Source organism: Syngnathoides biaculeatus, chromosome 3 (genome assembly GCF_019802595.1).
Source record: "Syngnathoides biaculeatus isolate LvHL_M chromosome 3, ASM1980259v1, whole genome shotgun sequence".
NCBI lineage: Eukaryota > Metazoa > Chordata > Actinopteri > Syngnathiformes > Syngnathidae > Syngnathoides > Syngnathoides biaculeatus.
In genome coordinates this window covers 39,479,500-39,495,941 of record NC_084642.1, presented here as the reverse complement: position 1 = coordinate 39,495,941, position 16,442 = coordinate 39,479,500, and the positions used below count along the sequence as shown (strand labels likewise).

The following is a 16,442-nucleotide window of genomic DNA, read 5'->3' as shown; positions in this document are numbered from 1 at the left end:
TCATTTGAAAGACACATTCAGCTGTGCTATTTTAATATATTTTTTGTAGGAGTTCAAAATGTGTTCATTTAATTCATAAAATTAAATTTTCTGAAACATGGATGGACTGTATGGATTTCATAAGCAATACACTATTTTACAAGTGAAAATATATATCCATTCATACATCCATCGTTTGAGCCGCTTATCGTCATGCGAGTTGCGGGGAGTGCTGGAGCAAATCCCAGCTGTCATCGGGCAGGAGGCAGGGCACACCCTGAACTGGTTGCCAGCCAGTCGCTGGGCACGAGGAGAACATGCAAACTCCACAATGGCGGGGCCGGGATTTGACCCCAAATCCTCAGAAATGTAAGGCCAACGCTCCGTTCCACCGTGCCGCTGCGCACATTCTTTAAATGTCATATGGACACCCCAAAAATAAAAAAATACATATATATATATATATATATATATATATATATATATATGAGAGAGAGAGAGAGAGAGAGGAGAGAGAGAGAGAGAGAGAGAGAGAGAGACTTCATTGCTGATGTCAAAAAGTGTTTGTGGCTCCCAGTGTTGTCTTTTCCATGGAAACCTGATTGAAATGGCTCTTTGAGTGTTAAAGGTTGCCGACCCCTGGTTCATGGTCTTGTTTTCTCAGCCACCACTGTTCGGTTAAATCTGTGTAAAATTAGTTTGTAGTTTGTAACTGGGACACACGAAAAGTATCCCAATGGACCTTTCTGACTGCCGATCTTCAGCCCCACTTAGCAACAGTTGGCATCTCCCACAATCTTCCAAAATGCGATTGAACAGAACAGGTATGAAGTGGATTCTCTATTCTGTATTCCCAGTAACATTGCGGTGTATTTATTGCCAAATGCACCAGACTTGCCCAAGAGGGTTCTAGAGAGAGGTCTCAACTTTTTCACGTAAGGATACGTACACGGAATTCAGATTTTGGACGGAGCAGGACGCAATGTCAGAGTTACAGCGAAACGTTGGTGATCAATGCAAAAAACTTTGACTCCTCACAAACTTCCTATTGAAGTCCAACAGGATAAAATAGTGGAATCGTACTGCGCATGTAAAGCAGGGTGAGTACTTTTTACTTGGAAAGATCACAAGTAAAACTATTGTAGTCTTTATAAGTGAGTGGGTGTATTCATTTCACTTGGCTCGTAATGGAACCCAATGTCTCTGTCTTATAAGTCCGATGTGATACAAATGGGCAAATAGACATTTCTCTTGCATGACATCGTCCATTTACGTATCACTAACCCGACTCTTCGGCATAAAACATTACACACTTCATTCAGCAGGCCAGTGATACGCTAACAAAGTGAAAGTTGGCAGGTCAGTGAGACGCTAACAAAGTGAAAGTTGTTCTTCTGCAATGTAAAAAGCACTGATAATAATGAAATCAAACTCAGAGAAGTTACTTCTATCTCACTTACCTGCGAACATACAGCCATGTGTTTGTTGATATTGTCCACACTTAGGTGTACGTGCGCTCTTCCACGAGCCTTAATACATCGTAGACACTTCGTCAACTGTGTTTTAGGCTTTGGAAAATTAATCAACCGAGCCCCTTGTAACCTAGCACGATATCTTTCATCAGAATTGCACGTTTCCCAAGCGCATCTGAGGACCATTTTGTTCGTAACATCAACTTTTCAAAGCACAGGCAATTGATAACCAGCATTGCTTGTGGGACATGACGACAAGAGGGATTAAGACCAGGGATTTAGATAATGCGGCTATCTGATTGGCTATTATTGTACGAGTGATTGACAGGTCTGAAAGGTCCAGTACAGTATGTCTATATTAATTTCCAATTAGGCTATGCAAACAGGAAATTATGCACACAAATATTAATTCAAGAATGTAAACATCATGTGTGGGCAGAAAGAAATTAGCATTTGGATAACAATTGCTGTAGTGTACATGATTCCTGAAAGCTTGTCAATCTTACACTGATATCAATCTCAAAAACAAACATGCTAAAAACATGCATCATCTAAAGCAGGGGTGGCCAAGCAGTCAGAGATCAAGAGCCACTTTTTTTTTTTTTTTTTTTACTGTTACAGCAAAATAGCCACATCAGACACATGAAAAAGCCAAAGAGCCACATCATACACATTAATATCAATTCCTCCTCACATGCATATATAGCTAGATTTATTGTAAATGTCACACAAGCATGATAAGAAAAATTAACCCCTACAGAATACCAAGACAACAGGCCAGTAATTTAAAATCCATCCATTTTCTGAGCCACTTATCCTTACAATGGTTGCTGGAGTGCTGAAGCCTATCCCAGCTATCATCAGGGAGGAGCTGGGGTACATGCTGAACTGGTTGCCAGCCAATCGCAAGGCACATAGAAACACACTCACAATCACACTAAAGGGCAATTTAGAGTCTCCAATCAGTGCATGTTTTTGAGATATGGGAGGAAACCGGAGTGTCCGTACGAAACCCACGCAGGCACTGGAAGAACATGCGAACTCCACACAGGTGGGGCTGGTATTTAAACCCAGGTCCCCAGAACCATGAGGCCAACGCTCTCACCAGTTGTTCCACTGTGCTTCACTAATAAAAAAAAAAAAAAAGTGCTCTTCTGCACGCAGACACGGTTGAACCAAGCCTTGTCTTGTACGGTGAAGAAAACGAGTATTTGGACACCCTGCTATATTGCAAGTTCTCCCACTTAGAAATCATGGAGGGGTCTGAAATTTTCATCGTACATGCATGTCCACCGCGAGAGAGATAATCTAAAAAGGAAAATCCAGAAATCACAATGCATGATTTTGTATGAAACAGCTGCAAATAAGTATTTGAGCACCTGTCTACCTCCACTCCATGTATTATCCTGAATCAAATGCACCTGTGTGAGGTCGTTAGCTGCATAAAGACACCTGTCCACCTCACACAATCAGTAAGACTCAAACTTGTAACATGGCCTAGAGCAAAGAGCTGTCCAAAGACACCAGAGACAAAATTGTACAACTTCACATGGCTCACAGGGCTACGGAGAAATTACCAAGCAGCTTAGTGAAAAAAGGCCCACTGTTGGAGCAATCATTACAAAATGGAAGAAGTTAAACATGACAGTCATTTAAATAAATCGTTAAGAATTCAAACATTTTGATTTCTGGATTTTTCTTTTTAGATGGTCTCTCTCACAGTGGATATGAACCTCCGATGAAAATTCCAGACCCCTCCATGATTTGTAAGTGGGAGAACTTGCAATATAGCAGGGTGTTCAAATACTTATTTTCTTCAATGAATGTCACAACTCTCATTGAATGCAAAACTAAAATACTCAATGACTGGAGGTCTGAGTGCAACTGTGAATCAGTAGCCATGCTAATGTCTGGTATTCTCTGTTCATTGTGGCAGGACAGTTGAAGGTTTGATACCATTTGTCTGAGATTTTTGTTTTCAGGAGACATGATGTCAATGACGTGGCTGAGGCATTTTTAAAAAAATAAATTCTCGTTCATTGTATTCCTTTTGTGGGACAGTGGAACTGCTGTAGAGCGTTGGCCTCACAGTTTTGACAATCAGGGTTCAAATCCCGGCTCCGCCTGTGTGGAGTTTGCATGTTCTCCCCATGCCTGCTTGGGTTTTCTCTGGGCACTCCGGTTTCCTCCCAAATCCCAAAAACATGCATTAATTTGAGACCCTAAATTGCCCCTCGGTGTGATTGTGAGTGTGATTGTTGTCTGTCTCCATGTGCCCTGCGATTGGTTGGCAACCAGGTCAGGGTGAACCCTGCTTCTTCCCGATGACAGCTCGGATTGGCTCCAGCACTCCCACAACCCTTGTGAAGATAAGGTGCTCTTGTGAGGATAAACGGCTCAGAAAATGGATGCCAGGTCCATGTTAATCTGTAATGAGCTGAAGTGAAGCTTTGAAAGTGTGAAATGATGTATGACACAAAAGACAGAGTGGCTAGTACTGTGTTCATCCACATATTTTTTTTTTTTAACTTTGCATCTTCCCCTTCCATTTTGAGATCAAAATTGAAGAAATTATTTTCTCCAAAGATCACATTCCGACTGGGAATGTTCAAGCTATTTTCATTCAATGTGTCTGCCAGTTTTGCAAAAATACCATTTTAACCTTTCCTCCTACGGTCGTCTGGTCGTGATCAGTAGACACAAGGGAGATTTCTTCTCCGGGGCCAAGGTCGTCGTCCTCACAGTTAACTTCCTTCTCTCGTTCCTCAGCTGAGCTGCGTGGTGGGAACCTTAAAGCTACTCTTCCCTGGTCACCATTGCACTCATTGTACACACCTGCACAGTCTCGTCTCACTCACAGAGACACACATCCCCACACACACTTAGCTTGTTTTCACAATACCCAAAACAACCACAATAAACTCGAGAAAATTGTGCACGCAAATATCGTAATATATGCAAGCAAAGCACCCTTGCAATTACCATAATGAACTCATGCAAAGTGCATGTGTACGTACATTAAAAAGAACAGAACTTCGATATACTTATGTGCCTTGATGAGAGCCACATGAAAATGGGCAAAGAGCGCCATGCGGCTCGAGAACTGCGGGTTGGCCAACCCCGATCTAAATTATGAAAAAGCTTTCGAAGCCATGGCTGGTCAGAGCCATTATTGATATTAACTGCTAGTGTGCCTGTTTCTTATAATTATTATTATTCATATATTCATCCATTCATCCGTCTTGAACTGCTTATTTGAGGTCGGATCACAGGGACAGTTGCGTTAGCAGGAATCTCCAGACTTCCCTCTTTCCTTCATCCACCACTTCTGGGAGGATACCAAGGCCTTCCCAGATCATCCAAGAGATGTAGTCTCTCCAGTGTGTCCTTCGTCATCTCCTATCCCTCCAGCAAATGGGAAGTACTCAGAACACCTCACCTGAGAGGCTTCCAAGAGGCATCCGAGTCAGATGCCACAGCCAACTCATCTGGCTGCTTTCAATGTCGCAGAGCAGTGGCTCTATTTTGAGTTCCTCCTGGATGACCGAGTATCTCAGCCTATCTCTGAGGGAGAGCCCAGACACCCTGCGGAGGGAACTCATTTTGGCAGCTTGTATCCAGGATCTTATTTCATCAACAGCTTGTGACAACAGGTGAGGGTAGGACTATGGATTGATCAGTAAATTGAGGACGTCACCTTTTGACTTAGCTTCTTCTTTACCACCAATAATATAACACACATCACTGCAGATGCCACACCAATACGTCTGTTGATCTCCTGCTCCATTCTTCCCCCACTCAGGAACAAAATCCCAAGATACTTGAACTCCTCTAATTGGGGCAGGATCTTATCCCAATCTGGAGAGGGCTTACCACAGTAGAGCAAAGAACCATGTGGTGGAAAATGAGAAAGGAAGAATGTTGTGCGGCCTTTCGGAAAGAGGTGAGACAAACTCTTGCTGGACAGGAGCAACTGCCGGAAGACTGGAATACTATGGCAAAGGTAATCAGCGAGACAGGCAGGAGAGTACTTGGTGTGTCTTCTGGTTGGAAAGGGGAGAAGGAGACTTGGTGGTAGAACCCCAAAATATAGGAACTCATACAAGGAAAGAGGGTACCAAAGAAGAAGTGGGACACTGAGAGGTCTGACGAGAGACGAAAGGTATACATTGAGATGCGATGTAGGCCAAATGTAGAGGTGGCGAAGACTAAAAAAAGAGGCATAAGACATGAACACAAGGTTGGACATGATAGAAGTAGAAAAGGATCTCTACAAGTTGGCCAGACAGAGGGATAGAGATGGAAAGAAAGTGCAGCAGGTCAGGGTGACTAAGGAAAGAGATGGAAAAGTGTAGACTGGTGGCAGTAGTGTGCTAAGTAGATGGAGTTGATGTTGATGAATAAAGAAAATGAGAGAGAAGGAAAAGTAGAAGATGCAAGTGTGAAGGACAAGGAAGCGGCAATGATTAGTATGGGGGAAGTTAGAAAGGCACTAAAGGATGAAAAATGGGAAGGCAGTTGGTCCTTATGATATACCTTTCAAGGTGTGGAAGCAAGGAGAGGTGGTAGTTGAGTTTTTGACCAGCTTTTTTAACACAATACTAGTGGGCAAGAAGATGGAGGATAAGTGTGCTAGTTCCCATTTTTTTTAGAACAAATGTGATTTGCAGAGCTGTGGGAATGAAATAGGAATAAAGTTGATGAGCCACACAATGAGGTTATGGTAAAGTGCAGTGGAGGCTAGACTCAGGACAGAAGTAAACATCTGCGGGCAACAGATGTATTATTTGCCTTCAGGATGCAAGTGGAAAGTACAAAGAAGGTCTGAAGGAGATACATTATGTCTTTGTGGATCTAGAAAAAGAGGAACTGTGATACTGCATGTGGAAGTCTAGTGTGGTGGACAAATATGATAGAATAGTACAGGAAATGTATGAAAGCATCAAACAATGGTGAGGTGTGCTGTGACTGTGACAGAAGAATTTAAGGTGGAGGTGGGACTGCATCAGGGATCAACTCTGAGCCCCTTCCATTTTGCTGTGATAAATTATAGGCTGACAGAAGAGGTTTGGACTGGAATCCCCTTGGACCATGATGTTTGCAGATGGCATTGTGCAGGGAGAGGAAAAATTAGAAAGATGGAGGCATGCACTGGGAAAAAAGGAATGAAGATTTGGCAAAATAAAACGGAATACTGTATACAGTGAAGAAAACAAGTATTTCAACACCCTGCTATATTGCAAGTTCTCCCACTTAGAAATCATGGAGAGTCTGAAATTTTCATCATAGGTGCATTTCACTAGTGAGAGATAATCTAAAAAGAAATATCTCAGAAATTACAATGTATGATTTTTTTAAATGATTTATTTGTATAATACAGTGCCAAATAAGTATTTGAACACCTGTCTCTAAGCTAGAATTCTGACCCTCAAAGACCTGTTAGTCCACTTTTAAAAGTCCACCTCCACTCCATGTATTATCCTGAATCAGATGCACTTGTGTGAGGTCGTTAGCTGGACAAAGAGACCTGTCAACCCCATACAATCAGTAAGACTCAAACTTGTAACATGGCCATCCAAAGACACCAGAGACAATATTTTACAACTTCACATGGCTGGAAAGGGCTCCAGAGAAATTGCCAAGCAGCTCGGTGAAAAAAGATCCACTGTTGAAGCAATCATTAGAAAATGGAAGAAGCTCAACATGACGGTCAATCTCAATCGGAATGGAGTCCCATGCAAGATATCACCCCTTGGGGATTCAATGGTCCTTAGAAAGCTGAGGAATCAAACTAGGACAGCGGTCGGCAACCTTTGACACCGAAAGAGCCATTTGAACCCTGTTTCCACGGAAAAGAAAACACTGGGAGCCGCACATCTAAAATGAAGAAAAAAAAAAAAAACTTCTACTACTTTACCGCAGCATGTTTCTCCATTGGCTTTGCCGGGCTTGAAAGTCGCTCAAAATAGACGGCGTTTCAGCGGGTATACCCGCTTCCGCAGTGTGACGTCTATTTTGAGCGACGAAAAAATAATATCAAATAATTTAATTAATATTTTAATATTTCAAGATCACAATCTTCAAATTTAAAACTAAAATAATATAAAAAACTAACACAAATAAAACGCACTTCAATTAAATACAAAAAAAATTTTTTAGTAATTTATTTTCCCAAGCCAATCAGAGCCGCATTATAAGGATGAAAGAGCCGCATGAGGCTCCGGAGCCGCGGGTTGCCGACTGCTGAACTAGGACAACACAACAGGACTTGGTCAATGACCTGAAAAGTGCCAGGAGCACCTTTTCCAACGTGACTGTTGGTAATACACTAATACGTCATGGTTTGAAATCATGCATGGCACGGAAGGTTCCCCTGCTTAAACTAGCACATGTCAAGGCCCATCGAAAGTTTGCCAATGACCATTTGGATGATACAGAGGAGTCATGGGAGAAAGTTTTGTGGTCAGATGAGACCAAAATGGAACTTTTTGGTCATAATTCCACGAACCGTGTTTGGAGGAAGACGAATGATGAGTTCCATCCCAAGAACACCATCCCTAATGTGAAGCATGGGGGTTGTAGCATCATGCTTTGGGGGTGTTTTTCTGCACGACTGCACTGTATTAAGGAGAGGATGATCGCGGTCATGTATTGTGAGATTTTGGGGAACAACCTCTTTCCCTCAGTCAGAACATTGAAGATCCTGCAGTGTGTGCAAACCTGGTGTACAACTACAGGAAACGTTTGACCTCTGTAATTACAAACCAAGGTTACTATACCAAATATTAACATTGGTTTTATCAGGTGTTCAAATACTTATTTGCAGCCGTATCACACAAATAAATTGTTTAAAAAGTAGAGTGGGCCCATCCCCACTATGGTATGCGTCCTTTTTAGCCCGGCAGAGTCTGGCTGCAAACCACGGCTTGTTGTTATTCAACATCCAAAAAGTTTTTGTTGGGACACACACCTCCTCACAGAAACTGACATGCAGTATGTGGTCACAATATCTCTTAATTCATCTCGGCTTTTCATAGAATTTTCAAAGCCTCCAGTCTGTGCAGTCAAAGCAGCTTTGAAGTTGTAATTTTGCCTCATTGGTCCACTTTTAAACTGATTTTTAACAAAGGCTTGGCACATATTAAATGTGGTATAGCAGTCATCTTGTGTGTTATTTTCCCTCGTCGGACATTTTATGTATTGCTTATATGTAGGGAGTTCGTGCTTAAGATTAACTGTGTTAATATCTCCTAGGATAATGAGCAGTGAATCTGGGTGTTTTTTCTCAATCTCATTTACCTGCTCGGCGAGCGTTAGCAGTTCTGCATTCATGCTAGCTTGGGGTGGAATATGGGGTGCAACCTATGAGAATGAAAGAGGCGAATTTACATGGCGAGGTAAATGGGTTACAGTTCAAAAATGACTCCAAAAGCAGGCTGCAGTGTGTGCTGAGCTGTGTTACATCCATGCATCATTTCTCATTGATATAAAACCATATTCCACCACTTTTCGATTTCTGTGGTAGCTCCGCGATGCATCCACCTGATAATGATGAAAGCAGGGTAGCGTCACAACTCCGCCAGGAACGCATCCACAAAGCCAAGTCTCTGTGAAGCAAAGTCTTTACAGGTCTTGCTCCGCAGTTGAAATTCATCCATTTTGGTGGCTAGGAAGTGTAGGTTTGCGAGATGAATCAACGGAAGTGCCAGTCTGTGTCCCCTCCTGCAAACCTGAAGTTATGTACAGGGTCTATGCCTTCTTCGATGTGACTCTCCATCAAGTGCGGTGATGAGTAACTCCAGGAAAAGAGTCAGTGAATTGGCGAATAGTTGAACAAACAGTTGAGCAAATGCTGTACTAGTAATGTGACAGTATGATAACTCTACAGGCCAAAGATTTTTAGGGGGTTAAAACGGCTCTATACATTTTCTGGGAACCCTTGCAAGTGGAGGGCAAGCTCCATACCACTAGTTTGACAGAGTAAAAACTAGGGCTGTTCATGAATTGCTGGTGACCTAAATTGGTATTCGAGTCTGCCGAGAAAAACAAATGCTGAATCACAATTTTCGAGAACAGTTACAACCCCTGCCATGCTACTTTTCATTTTATATATTGCACAATTTTAGTTTTATGGGTGCAGGGTTCATACGGGTCGGGGAATTTCTGGAATATCATGGGAAGAAACGTTGCCTTTTCCAGGTCTGGGAAAGTCTGGTAAATAAAAAAAAATATTTGGCTTGGGTCAGGGAATGTCATGGGATTTTCAGTCACTGTGCGGGCGCAATCGCACTTGCAAATCTGCACAGTCGAGCACGAAAAATCAAACGTGTAAAATTTGTTATGAGTAGAAATGCATAGACATTCTCAGCGCACATAAAAACCAATCCAGTGCGGTGAACCACAGCCTGACTTTTTTTTTTCTCAACACGGAAGCACAGGGTCTCCTGATAGTTCATCTGACTCCGCCTCCTTCGGCTCTTAATAGGGTTCACTCATAATTACAAACTTCGTTAAACATGCTGCTTGTGTTTACTCTCAATAATAATGGTAAAAGTAAAAAAAAAAAAAAAAAAAAAAGTTCTGTTGCTTTAATGAATCTCGGGTTATGTGAATAATAGAAGAAAAAGTGGTGAAACTGGATGAGATTTTCTCTTTTTTTTTTGAGTAAAAAAGGTCTAGTTTGAAGCCAAAGTACAGGATGAGATGGTGTATAATGTTAAAATTCCACCTTGGCACAGCCTGATAGAGGATGAAAGCCTTGACAAAACAGTGCACAAAAAGCTAATTCTGTATTTTAAATATAGGAGACCTCATAGGATTAAGCTTAAAACTGGTTTGTAGCATCATTCAGCTTTCAACATGCATTGCTAAAGATATTCTGCAAGCAATAATTCAGCAATTCAGTTTTACACCAAGAAAAACAGACGGGGATATCATTGTGGGTTTAAAAAAAATGAAACAAAGTTGAATCCGACATTTCAAATTTACAGTTTATAGTTGGCTTGATTTGATTAGCAATGTATTTTTTTTGTTTGTTTACATTTTCATTGTAAGTTTGCAAAAACACAAAATTGTTCTTAAAAATGTTCTGATGGGAATGTAAATGCTGTAATCTGAATCTTTGAATAAGGCGTGAAACTTCAATGGATGACACTGGTCTGACCACAGTGCATACATCTGATGGCGCTCACGGTTTTAGTGTGTTTGCTCAGACACGTAAAAAATTAGAGGGAACGTTGGTTGTAGCAAGTTTGAAGACCAAGGCTTGCTTGCATAAAGCCTTCATACTGAAGAGTACTCTTACCTTACAACACAGCAGATAAGAAACCACTTACGAGCGTGCTTTACTGCCATGTTGTAATGATAGGATAAGGAAACTCAAAGGCGAATGGCTTTGTAAAAGCATGCCCATGTCCCTGTTGATTACACGCAAAACCAATTGGGCCTATTCCAGCTGTCGACGGGCAGGAGGCGGGGTACACCCTGAACTGGTTGCCAGCCAATCGCAGGGCATATATAGCAATAAAGGACTTTGTTTTTGTCATCTGCCGTCTTGGGTTACTGCAGTGTTCTCAATTATTTTCTGTTATGCCCCTCCTAGCAAGAAGAAAACAATTCGCGCCACCCCCCCCACTCTCCGTTGCACCTATAAATATTATCATTTGTCTATAAAATTATTTCAGTACAGCTTTCCATAACATTGTATTCTTAAAGAAAACAAAAAATAAATTAGAAATATAGTTCAACTCACAACAAAGAATAACTTTAACATTGTTTTTTAGTCTGTAACAGCAAAGATTTTAAGCGCATCAATTTGCCTCAAATAGAAAAAACAATCTTTTTTTAAACTGTAAACATTTCTGACCGACTTATTGCACCAATTCATTGTCCATCCATCCAATTTCTTAGCTGCTCATCCTCACACTTGCAGGAGTGCTGGAGCCTAACCCAGCTGTCAACGGGCAGGAGGCAGAGTGCACCCTGAACTGGTTGCTACCCAATTGCAGGGCACATAGAGACAATCAGCCACATCCACAATCACACCTAAGGGCGATTTGGAGTGTTCAATTACCGTAATTTCCGCTAGCGCTGTGCTAGGATAGGATAATCTCTTTCTTTGTACCGAGGCTTATAACCAGGTGCACTCTATAGGCTGGGAATTACGGTAATGTTGCATGTTTTTAGGATGTGGGAGGAAACCGGCATGCCCAGAGAAAACCAATGCAGGCACCAGGAAAACATGCAAACTCCACACAGGCAGGGCCGGGATCAAACCCTGGACCTAAGAACTGTGAGGCCAACACTTTCCAGCTGATCCAGTGTGCCGCCCCACTTTATCGTGAAAAATACATTTAAATAAAAACAATAATAAAAGCTTCACCCCACTATTTGAGAAGCACTGAGTTACTGCTTGATTGTCTTCAACGTGATTGGGAGCTGTATGTGGTTCTGAAAAGAAGCATGCTTGAGCTGCCTGGGTGTCTGCTTGAAGCCTCCAATTCATGTCCAATTGTCCTGTTTGTTTTGTTGTTAAATTTACTGACTTGGAGAAAATGTGTCAGCGTGTGCATGCTGTATTCCCTCTGTCAGCGGTCATTCACGTGATCGGAAGACTGGGGCAGACGTATTGTGTGACACAGCAGAGTTTGCCCCACCCCTCACGTTCAGTGTCTAGTTTATATTTCCTGAATAGAGCTTTTTGTAACAGAAACTTCACAATAAAAAGACGTCTTTAGAGGGCTTTGTTCTCTCTTCCTCCACCCAACATTCAATCACTTCATTCAGCCTACAATGCATTACACATAAATCGGCCTAAATTGGAAGTATTAGAGTGCAGGACAGCCGTACTCTGGTCTCTAATGACATGCTGACCTGATGTCTTTGTGTTACCATGGTGACTTTACAGCACAGAGGCTGCTGAGCAGGAAAGAGGCTGATTGTGTACCTCTTTTTTCCTTTTATTAAAATGTTTTATCATTAATGATACAGACACAGGCTGCCTGATGTCTTTAATGGATGTGACCCACATGTCTATGTCACTGCACTTGAGAAGTTCGGTATTTTACACCAGGCTCAGCAAATTGTTCATTTTCTATCCATCCATTTTCTATACTACTCATGAGTGAGCTGGAGCCAATTTACGCAAGCACGGGGAGAACAAGCAAATCCACATGGTAGATTAGGGCCAAATTCGAACCCCAAACTTCAGAACTGTGAGGTAGATGGGCTAAGCATAAAGATACTGTGCTAATGTTTGTCCAGCTTGTATCCTGAAAAACACTGGTATCAGCAAATGGTAGTTTATTGTAATAGCAGCGGGAGTGGGACAAGATCACAATGAGACACTAAATCATCTTTACCTCCATCAGAGTAGGTTTCAGTTCCATATCCGTCCTGGAGGCTGTTGCTCCATGTCCCCTCATAGCGGGCACCACTTGCTGTGCTCTCCAACTGTCCGTAGCGACCTTTAAAACCTTGCGTCCATTCCCCTTTATAATTCCAGCGGCCCTTGCTTTCCACTCCAATGCCATGCCGCTTGCCCTGCGCCCAGGTGCCTTGATAGCTATTCCCACTGGGCCATGTGTACACGCCCAGGACCTCAAAGCCGTGACTCCATGCCCCTGCATACTCGCCCTGTCCCTGTGGCCCCGTGCAGAGCCCTCTGCCATGGGCTTTTCCTTGCTCCCACCCCCCACAGTACGACCCGCCGTCATCAAAGTCAAACCTTCCTCCAGTGGACATGCATGAAACAGGTTTAGGCAAATCCTTAGAATGTCTAGAAAAAGAAATGCAAAGGCCTAGTTTACTCAACAGTAGCAAGAAGGGAGGAGGCCTTGTCTGGATCAGGTCTCAGGGAGGCACAGGCCTCTGACTTCCTTGCATCCAATTGTGAAATCCAGTTTCCTCTTAGGGATGACAGGAAGGCTCTATGGGCATCATATATGATGTATAGGAAATTTTAGCTTCTGTGTGGAGTCTGCAGCAAGGAAGACAGATGTCATACGTACTCTTTCTCTTGGACAAGTGGCCTAACAATGCTTCTTATCCTCGTCCGATGCCATCTTCTCCACCCTTCGTGCAGTCATAGAGCTTGCCGTCCTTTTGTCTCAGTCGTGCAGCAGGGCGCTCCAGACAAGCGAGGGTTAGGCTTTTCTACTCGTCCCACAGCCCTACTGAGTAACGACAGGACCATCAGGCGTGCTCGGCTCAATTATCCATGACAGCATCCCAGGATCACTCCCACGCTGGCAGATATGGAGATGTGAAGCTGATGTCCTACACACGTTGGTATGTTATTCAGAAGAAGAAAAAAAGAGAATAAAGTTGACGCTATTTCTCTATCGAAAGGCTCCAAAAACAAACGTTGAAACAACAATCCAAACATGTAGTCGTTACAGCAAAAATTCAGATGCCTAAGTAAAGTGGAGTGTGGTCATCTCCCGTTTCATTCACCTCTCACCACGCTGCACAGGAGGCTCTCTCTTTAGGGTGTCAAGAGAAGCAGAAAGGAAATATTACTCTCCATTGTCTTCTCAATTCCAGCATCTCCCTGAACCAGACTTGTTGTCGAATCTCTCAATTTCACCAAATCATCTGCCCTTCTCTCGATTTTTGGCCTCATTGTAGTTCTCTTTCTATCGCTGGTCTCTCTTCTATCTACTCATTACAGGACTGTTCCACCCCAGCCAATAGCCCTCCCCCACATACGCGCACACGGACACACACACACACACACACACACACATGCCGTCTCTACGCTCTTAAAGAGATAGAGACAGAAGGATGGTGCCAACAGCAGCCTGTATGGAGCTCTCTGTGCTCTTCCTTTGGGGATACAGCCTGCTTTTCTTGATTATCCAGCATCATTTCACTCTCTCACACTGCCTTTTAGGAACCAGTGGTTGATAGCCGTCACTTCAATGGGCTTTATTGAGAACCACATAGACCCAGGTTGAACTTTAATGCCATGAAAAATCCCAAAATAATCTTCAAAACTGGAATATGGAAAAAAACATTGTATCATCACTGTCCAATAACAATGGCTTTACAATCACGTAATAGTACATAAAGGTGCCCTTCCATCTAAATCTTTGATTCCCCCCCCCCCCCATTTTTTACCATTTTTGTGCACAATGAGTTTTTCTAATTGTTTCTAAGTTCAACATGGATGAGATTTATTGAGAGAATGCAAAAGAGAATTTAGGGCATAAGAAGGCCAAAACAACCAGATCATACTTCCTTGTGTATTCAAGTACCTGTACACCTCGTGGTTGCCGTATCCACTGGCTGAAAGACAATATGGCTGTGTCTCATGCAAAGCTTCAACTTTGCATCACTTGGCCAAGTCAGATGAGTTCAGGAATAAATGGCTTCATTTTTCGGGGGAATTCCAAAGCATTTCGGAAACATCATTGTGCGGTGTTTGGGCTCATTGTGTGGAGGATCGTCATCTTCTTCTTTTTCTTTCAGCTAGTCCTGTTAGGAGTCGCAACACCACATCATCTTTTCCCATGTAAGCCTATCTCCTGCATCTTCCTCTTTAAAACCAGCTGCCCTCATGTCTTCCCTTACAACAATCATCAACATTCTCTTAGTCTTCCTCTCACTCGTTTGCCTGCCAGCTACATCCTCAGCACCCTTTTACCAATATACTCACTCTCTCGCCTCTGGACATGGCTAAACCATTGAAGTCTGCTCTCTCGAACCTTGTCTCCAAAACATCCTACTTTAGCTGTGCCTCCAAATGAGCTAATTTCTAATGTTATCCATCCAGCTCACTCCTAAAAAGAACCTCAACATTTTATTTTCTGCCACCTCCAGCTTTACTTCCTGTTGTCTCTTCAGTGCCACCGTCTCTCATATGTACATCATGGCTGGCCTCACCACTGTTTTATAAACTTTGCCCTTCATCCTTGCAGCGGCTCTTCCCTCACATCACACACCAGACACCTTCACCCATCTCTTTCAACCTGCTTGGACCCATTTCTTCACTTCCTTACCACACTCACCATTGCTCTGAATTGTTGACCCCAAGTATTTGAAGTCATCCACCCTCTCTGTCTCTTTTCCCTGGAGACTCACTCTTCTCCCTTGACCCCTCGCATTCATGCACATATATTATGTTTTACTTCGGCTAATCTTCATTCGTCTCCTTTCCCGTGCATGCCTCCATCATTCTAATTGTTCCTCTACCTGCACCCTGCTTCCAATGCAAATCGCAATGTCATTTGCAAACATCATGGTCCAAAGAGATTTCAGTCTAACCTCATCTGTCAGCCTATCCATTACCACAGCAAACAAGAAGGGGCTCAGAGTGGATCCCTGAAGCAGTCCCACCTCCACCTTAAATTCTTCTGTCACACCTACGGCACACCTCACCACTGTTCTGCTGCACTCCTACATATACTGTACTATTCTGATATATTTCTCCGCCACACCAGACGTACGCATGCAGTTCGACAGTTTCTCTCAGGGTCCTCTGTCATAGGCTTTCTCTAGATCCACAAAGACATAACATAGCTCCTTCTGACCTTCTCTGTACTTTTCCACTAGCATCCTCCAGGCAAATAATGCGGCTGTGGTACTCTTTCGTGGCATGAAACCATACTGTTGCTCGCAGATACTTTTGTCCTGAGTTTAGCCTCCACTACTTTTTCCCATAACTTCATATTGTGGCTTATCAACTTTATTCCTTATAGTTCCCACAGCTCTAAAAATGGGAAATCTTCTCCCCTGCTAGTATTCTTTTGAATAAGTTGGTCAAAAACTCCACAGCCACAGGACCAACTGCTTTTCCATTTTTCATCGTTTAGTGTCTTTCTAACTTCCCCTGACTAATCATCGTGACTTCCTGGTCCATCACACTTGCCTCTTCTACTCTTCCTTCCCTCTCATTTTCTTCAATAATCAACTCTTCTATCAATATTCTTTCCATCTATTTAGCACACTACTGGCACCAATAAGCACATTTCTATTTCTATCCTTAAATAC

General features: G+C 42.7%; 1 protein-coding gene and 1 long non-coding RNA gene across 8 annotated transcripts in view; one reads left to right on the top strand and one right to left on the bottom strand.

Annotated features, from left to right (window-relative positions):
* Positions 1 to 16,442, bottom strand: part of jph3a (junctophilin 3a) — a 45,063-nt gene that overhangs the window by 20,132 nt on the left and 8,489 nt on the right. For 2 of the 7 annotated variants that reach the window (XM_061815779.1, XM_061815782.1), the window contains exon 1: positions 12,812 to 14,178. The exons of 1 other annotated variant lie outside the window; for it this stretch is intronic. In XM_061815779.1, the coding sequence (XP_061671763.1) occupies positions 12,812 to 13,193 (382 nt within the window). In that variant the 5' untranslated portion in view covers positions 13,194 to 14,178. Of the gene's footprint in view, positions 1 to 8,752; positions 8,814 to 12,811; positions 14,184 to 16,442 lie in introns of those variants that run through there. 4 more of the 7 variants (XM_061815781.1, XM_061815780.1, XM_061815785.1 and 1 more) reach the window with 4 other exon arrangements.
* Positions 1 to 16,442, top strand: part of LOC133498656 (uncharacterized) — a 32,693-nt gene that overhangs the window by 10,972 nt on the left and 5,279 nt on the right. Inside the window, exon 2 of the long non-coding RNA XR_009794400.1 lies at positions 3,158 to 3,217. This is a non-coding gene — a long non-coding RNA (uncharacterized LOC133498656). The remainder of the gene's footprint in view (positions 1 to 3,157; positions 3,218 to 16,442) is intronic.